The 8,284-nt window shown below is 18.4% G+C and overlaps 1 protein-coding gene across 1 annotated transcript, besides 2 other annotated features; it reads left to right on the top strand. All coding sequences in view use genetic code 6, as the record gives it.

Annotated features, from left to right (window-relative positions):
- Positions 1-2,408: 2,408 nt before the first annotated feature.
- Positions 2,409-2,455: a microsatellite.
- A 1,096-nt stretch (positions 2,456-3,551) lies between these two features.
- Positions 3,552-5,117, top strand: IMG5_179510 (lipid a-disaccharide synthase, putative; the record flags this gene model as incomplete). Its single annotated transcript, XM_004027590.1, has 1 exon — positions 3,552-5,117. One exon carries the CDS (start codon positions 3,552-3,554, stop codon positions 5,115-5,117), a length of 1,566 nt encoding a protein of 521 aa, XP_004027639.1.
- Positions 5,118-5,433: 316 nt separating this feature from the next.
- Positions 5,434-5,471: a microsatellite.
- Positions 5,472-8,284: the final 2,813 nt, after the last annotated feature.

Raw genomic sequence — 8,284 nt, 5'->3', positions numbered from 1 at the left:
CATGTAAAAAAATAAATGTTTTTTAATGTTTTTCAGTTTTGTGTAATATTTCATCATAACCATTGTGATGAATTAATTTAAAATCTGATTTTTTTTATAAATTTATAATTATTATTTTAATTTAGTTTTTTATAAAATACTTTAAGCATTTTTAAATTTTTATAATTTTAACCAAAAACTCTATTTTTTTTTAATAATTATTTTTATAAAAATAAAAAAAGCTTATTTGTAATTTTTAACAGATTATTATAAAAATAATTATTTTTTAATTATATTTATAATTTAATAATGTATGCATTTATTTTAATTTATATTAATATTTCTATTTTAAGTCTTTATATATATACTCTTCATATCTTATTTTTGACTAATTTATAATATATTAAATTTTTAATATTTACTATATTTATTTACCTATTATCTTTATATTTTTTTTTTTAAATCTAAAATTTCTTTTAAATATATATACAAAAGCTTTATTTTTTTATATCCATGTATTTTTTATCCTTCTAAACATATAGAATTAGCTTCTAAATTAATTAAAAATTATTCATTTGTTTAATTTCTAAACATATCTTCACCTTTATCATTTTTTCTTATATATTATAATAACTTTTAAAGCTTCTATTAAAATTAGTAATGTTTATGTTTATTTTGTTTAGATTTATGAATTTCTTGTAATAATATATATATCGGATTCATTTATATATCTTTAATGTTATGATTTTCATTAATCTCTTTCTTCGAAATAATATTTTTTAAATTATTATTATCTTCTTTTTTTATACAAATGGCCATTATTTACTCAAAACTAACAGTATTGTTTTCATTTTCTGTTTTAAATTTATTTTTTTATTTTAAATTTTATTAAAACCTTAATTCTGATCCAAATTAATATTAACTATCTAATTCAGTCAAACAAAAGGACTTACTTTTTATATTTTTATTATTTTTCATAATATAAGTTTATATAGGATTAAGTTTTAAAAATTTTGGTAATAATAGTTTTTATTCTTTTTAAGTATCAAACTTAACTTTTTCATCTATATTCTATATATTTTTATTTTATTTTATTTTATAATATTTAGAATAAAATTTAATTATACTTAAATATCTTCTATTCTATATATTTATTTGCCATTTTAATTTTGATTAGTATTTCTTTGTTTATTTATATTATCAAAATCATAGCTTATTTTATATATTTTAAAGTGATCGTTTTAAATTAAAAATTCTAAATCATTTGAAGATTATTTTTTTATAGTTTCGACTTAATTTTATTTTAATTTTTCAGCTTATTATTTAAAAGTATTTTAGAAAACATTTGTTTTGTCTAAATTTTTTCTTAGTGATTAAGATTATTTTATTATTTAATTCATTTCAGACTTAAAATTGTAAATAGGATTTTAATATTTTTTTAAACTTTATATGTCGTTTTCATTTAAATTAATTTCAGTATAATCTTAGATTAAATATTTTGCTTATTCTTTTTTTCAAATTATTTTATTATTAACGAATACTAATATATATAGATTTTACCTGTTATTTATTTTTAAGTACTGTTGTTTACATTATATTCTTATAATGTATTTTAATTAGCACTTTAGGCAGAATCATAACTTTATTTTCGTGTATCTACTTAACTAATTTTATTATTAAATCTAAAATCAGTATTTACTTTATGTTAAGAAAAAAAACTGTTTTGATTAGTGATTAAGTTATTATTACTACTTTTATATATTTTGGCTTAATATTATAAATAAAAAGCAAATTATGATTTTTAATAAATAAATATTATTTGTGATGCAAAATTTTTTTTAATAATTACATTTTTTATTTTATAAATATTGTTCCCAAGTTATATTTGATTAAATAGTTTTATTTCTTTAAGGAGATGATATAGTTATGTCAATCATTTTTCGCTTTAAATAATTATTTTATATTTGGAAAATTAATAAATGGTAAAAATATAATAGAAAATAAAAGTTATAATATATATTAATAAATTTATCAAAAATATTATTTATTATTTAATACAAATAATTTTAAATAAATAATTATTAAAAATTTTCATTGAATCATTCAAAATTGATTTATTGATAGAATTTATTTTCACTTTAAACTTAACTTCTTTATCTATTGTTTGTTCATTCTTCATTATTTTAATAAAAATTTGGATAATCTTCCTTTCTTAATTTAACTATATTAGCTATATTTTAATAATAATATTATGATTATTTTATTTAGGAATTAAGATGTATAATTTCATTTTTTTAAGTATTATTTTAATTCATTAAATTCGCATTTTCTTAATTAAGTTAATTAATTTAAATTTTAAACTATTCAAATTTATATTAATTTTTTTCAATTTAACTTTTTCTATTTTCAATTATTTCATTTAAACTTTCAATTTGATTTTTTAAATCTTAATTTAATTAAATTTAATTTTTAAATTATTATTCCAATCTTTATTTTTCGTTAAATATTAATGATTAATTTTCAATAAAGTCTAAAATTTTACTTTAATGTTTTTTTTATTCTATTAATAATTCATTAATTTATTATTTCAATTCATAATTCTATATAATAATATATACATAAATTTATAAATAATATAATTTTTATAATACTTATTTATTTAATTACATTATTGCTTTATCTATTTTATTCTTCTAAAATTTCTATTTTTTAACTCATATCATTCAATTAAATTTATTTGTTTTCTTAAATTTATTAAATTTATTCTTTTAATTGTTTTAATTCAAGTTCTAATTCTTAGTTTTTTTTTAAAATTTTCATTTATTTAATTAATTTAATTTAAAATCTTATTATTGATTATCGAAAATTTATTAAAAATTGTTTAAACTCTATGTTTTTTCTTCTAACTATTTATCTTTTTAATTTAATAAAGAGTTCATATTATCATTTTCCTGTATAACTTTTTTTATTTATGATTATATTTATTCAAATAAACTTTTATATTTCAATACAGAATTGTGCTCAAATTCATATTTTTCTTCTAAAATTTTTATTTATTCTTATAAAAGATTATATTATTCATTTTATTGATTTTATTTATTTATCATTTCATCTTGCTATTATATTATCAATTCTAATTATTCAATTTTTTCACACACCTAATATAGGCTTTATAATTCTTGATTTTTTTGAAATAATTAATTTTTTAAGTTTTAGTTTTCTTAATTTAATTTTTATTCTCCATATTTTAATGAATTATTTCTTAATTTAGTCTATGAATTTTAATTGCTCATTTTTAAAAAATTGTTAATTTTTATTTTTACAAATAAATTGAAATATTAAAAAAAGTTATTTTTATCAAAAAATTTTTAAATACAAATTAATTTACTATTAATAATAATTTTTAAAAAATATACATATTTCTAAATTTGCAGTAATAATTATTTACAAAAATATAATATATTATTTATTCTTTTAATATCAATTCAAGGAAAAAAAATAAAATATATATTCTTATATTTATATAAAATAAAAGTTAAAAAATAACATATAACACAAAAAAAATAAAAAAAATGTTTTTGACCAAAAACATAAGCAAAACCCAACGCTACATGTTTTCTACTTCCCAATAAGAAAAATTAATTTTCATAGCAGCCGGTAGTCCTTCCCACGACCTCCAAGCTTCCAGATTTATGCAATCTTTAAATGAAAATAGTAATAATGAATACACATTCATAGGCATAGGCGGTCCTTTAATGCTCTAATAAGGTTTACGTACATCCTATGATAATATGAATAAATTTTTAGATAAACCCTTCTTTCCTTTGAAAAATTTTTTACGTTTCCATATAGCTAGAGCATATCACCCATACATGGCCTACACACACTATGCAAATAGTAAAGTATTACGTCATCTCCGAAAAGAAACCAATTTATTCGAAGATATCGTAAATAAAAACAAAGTTCCAAGTGCTTTTATTACGTTTGGGAACGAATTTTTCATGCAAAAGCTTTATGTGGATGTTTTAGAGACTTTTGAAGTGAATAAATTGCTAAAACCACCTACTTTTTTCTATAATAGGTCCCGTTTTTTCCAAAGATATGAATTTATGGAATATTTAGACCATTTTTTCTACACTATACCCGAAGTTTAATACAATTACTTCAATAATTTCTAATTTCCCTCCACTTGTGTCGGACATGAAGGCGTAGGAAGGGCTATTTAGTATCTTTTTTAAAAATCTAAAGCTCATCCAAATAATCTTGCGAGTTAAAATAGTTTAAGAATAGCTAAAGACCCTTAATAACATAAAGAAATAGTAGAAAAACTTGTACAAGAATAAAGAAATATTTCTAGAAAAGAACTAAATATTCCCGAAAAATAACACGTATTTTTACTAGTACCTGGTAATACTAAAAACGAAATTAAATTTGCTGTAAAATTGCTTTCAAAGACCATTACTGAATTCTTCAAAATTCCCTAATTACAAAATGTATCCAAATAAGACTTTTCTATCATTATCACAGCCGACTCTGCCGAAAACAAATCATATATCGACGGGCTTTTATCATAAAATCCCATTAATGGATTATAAGTACACACTGTAAATGGAGAAGAGGAAAAATTCGCCGCTATGTGTGCTGCAGATGTAGGTATTCCTATGAATGGAGAAGTTGTGAGCGAATGTGCTGCTTTGTAATTGCCTTCTGTTATAATTTCCAATATGCCTTTCGTATGGGCATATTTGAACTAACTTTATAACAATTTTAATTCTGATATTAACTACTCTATTAAAGGGGAAGCTTATCATGAATTAATATCGACAGCGGCTAATCCTTATAAATTGGCAGATGAAATATTTGATATCTATAACGATTCTAAATTAAGGTATCATTTTGCAGATAGGTATGCTAATGTTATACATGAAATGATTCCTAAGAATTTAACAAGTAGTTCTGCAAGTACTGAGTTGATGAATTTAGGAAAAGTCGAAATAGAAGAAAGAGGATATAGCTATAATATTATGAGTAATAAGGTATTAAAAGCAGCTAGAGCTTACGATTCACTTGATAAAAATGTGCCTCATTTTAAACTTAATGAAATTAGAAATGAAAAATTATTAAAATCTGCTTTTTGATTTTATTTTTTTTCATTAAACATTTTATTTTATTTGATAATATTAATTTTTAGTTTTTTTTATTTTTTAATTGGATGAAAAAAAATATATGTTTTTTTTAAAAACTTTAATAAAAATCAAATAAATACTAAGTTTATTTAGAGTTAAAAAGTTAAAAATGCAATTTTAAAATTATAAAAATATTAAGTTTATATATTAATTTAAAGCAATAAAATGTGAATTGAAAATAATACAATTATAATTTATTTAATATTTTAATTATATAAAAATATTATTAAATTGTTTTAGATTATAGAATATGAATATATTATATTGGAATTTTATTATTTATATAAATTTTTTTATTTAAATAAAAAATAAGAAAAAAATTCAAAATTTCTATTTCATCATATCTTAAAGTTTATTTAGTAACAAGATATTTAATACATTATACCATTTATTGATTTTTTTTCTTATCCAAACTTGAATTTTTTTTATTTAATAAACTTTTTTTTTATAATCTTATTAATATTTATTCATTAGATAATTAGAAACAAACTCGCTTCCGCATTCAATTTACTTAATTTGCATTTAAAAATAATTAAATTCTTCATCATTTTAAATCTAATTGTTTTTAAAATACTAAATTTCACTCATAGTATTAATTACCCTCAAAAACTATCCTAAATACTAACTAAAATACCTCCCAAATAACTGCTCATTTCTAAACTTAACATTTTTAAAGTTTCTCAATAACTAAATAAACGTAAAACAATCATTAAAAACACATTCAACTCCTTATTCGGTAGCAAACTAAATAATATTTTGACAAAATTATTCCTTCTCAATAACATAATCACAGAGCTTATCAACATTTTACAAAAAAAAATTATTTGTATCTCCTTATTAAGGATAACACTCACATCCATAATATTCTTAATCGAAATGAAATTTGATTCTCAGTTGATTCAAGAAAAATCCACTTTCACTCGCCACAGTATAGAACACCTCATAATTAACTAACCCATTGCCTACAGACAAACATTCTCTATAAAGTTAAGCAATTTCTAACTAACTTGTAGAGGTGAAATTTTTTTCAAAAATAGACTTAAATCCATCAAAATCAAGACAAAACAAATTATTGTTAATTCCCTATTAACACAAAAACAGCTCTTAAATAATTTTAAACCTTTAAATTTTTTCCGCTCTATAATATTCAAGTAAAACTCTCAAAACAAATGCTGAATCTAATAACTATACCGAATTTTTTTTTTTTTAGCATTTCATTCTTATTTAAGAAAGCACAAAATCAATATTTCCTTAGTCATATTTACACATTATTAGTTCAATAATATGTTTTACATGTTAAAATTCCACAAAATGAATGGCTTAAAACGAAGCACTTAAATATTTCAATTAAGGTCCTTTAAAAAGCATATTCCTGCAGTGTAAATAAAAATAAATTTCATCTAGAGAACAGTCTCCTTTTAAAAATTAACGAAAAGTAATTATTTCCCACATTTAATCTAAAACCGGATTTATTAAATCAATATAAAAATCAGTATGAATAGTATCTTTTAATGTTTCACTTTCCGAAATTTAAATATTTTTGATTATTTATCGAGTCTTTTTACTTATTTAAAAGTTTAATAACCAGCTGTATGTAAAGTCAGAAAGATCAGAAAATTAGCGTACGTTTTAAATGCTGAAATATTCGTTATATTTAGAATCTAAAATGCCTCTAAGGGTAGAAAAAAAAATATTTGTTATTTTTCTGTATTTATATATATCAGAATTTGCTTAAATTACTTTTTCATACTTTTTTTCTATAAATACATAATAATTTTTTTTGTAATATCTGTAATTATTTAAATTTATATTGCCATCAATTATTTTATTATTTTATGTAATATTTTATTCATTTTTTCTTATTTTTCTTTCCATTTGTATTTATGAGAGTCCTTAATATTCAGCTCTGATTCTTCTTTTGAAAATTTAATTTTATTTATAAGTACTTTATAATGCTTAAAAAAAAAGATTTTCATCATTAAAATTATTCTTAACAAATAAAATAAAGATATTAATTAATTAATAATTTATACATTTTCAGGTATTTATAAATATAAAGTTCTATCAACATTTTCTTTTTCTACTTTTTCTTAAAGTTTTTTAAATGAAATTTTTATTTTCTATTATATTTCTAATAAAAGCGAAATTATTTAGTTTTTTCCATAATAATCTTCTTAAAGCATAAAAAGTCGTTCCCTATAATTTACTGATTTAAACTCTAATTCTACTATTTTTTCTTATTGATTTATTATTTAATTTTCTTAGTTTTGGGTTAAGTTTTTATATAAATTTATTTCTTTTTCCAATTTAGTAATTTAATTTTTTTAATTTCCAATAAGAATTTAATTTATTTGAAGTGTTTATTCGTGCTTACAAAATTCTTCTTTTATACTTTTGTATAATTATTCTATTTTCCCTTTTAAACTTTATATCTCTATTTTGTAAATTTCTATATTCTCATTATTTTATGTATCTTATAATCCACTTACTAAATTTTATATCTATTTTTTTTTATTTTTTTAAAAAAAAAAATTATTACTTCTTAATGTAATTTAGTATTTTATAATTATAAATAAATCTGTTTTTATTCAACTTTTTTTTCAATTTAAGACAAATTACTTTATTAATGAATTTTTTTTTAGCTTTCGTTTAATTAACTAAGAACTTTATTTTAATTTAATTTGACATTTTAAATACATAAGTCTTACTCTTATATTTTCTATTTCAAAGTGTTTATTATACTTTCTTACTCTATTATTTTTTTGTGATTTTCTTTCGTTAACTTAACAAACAATTATTATAAATCTAAAAAATTTTATAACTATATTTTTTCTTATTAATTTAGCTATTTATTTTCAAATTCTTAAAATAAAATTTTAATTTATTAAATATATATATTTTAATGTTGCTTATATACACTTGAGTATAAATCACTATTTTTAGAAATTAAATTTTATATTTTTTCAAGTTTTTTAACTAATTTTTCATTCTGAATTTATTTTGGAAATATTATACTTTTTTTTTTTTCTTAAGAAATTTCTTTTCTTGCACTTAAATTTTAATTTTTTTAAAGAAAAAAACTGCCTGATTAAAATGATTAATAGTTTTTTTTATTGTTT

Source organism: Ichthyophthirius multifiliis, assembly GCF_000220395.1.
Source record: "Ichthyophthirius multifiliis unplaced genomic scaffold scaff_1120509251309, whole genome shotgun sequence".
Classification (NCBI taxonomy): domain Eukaryota; phylum Ciliophora; class Oligohymenophorea; order Hymenostomatida; genus Ichthyophthirius; species Ichthyophthirius multifiliis.
Note: the sequence above shows the minus strand (reverse complement) of the source record. Positions and strands in the feature narration are given on the sequence as shown.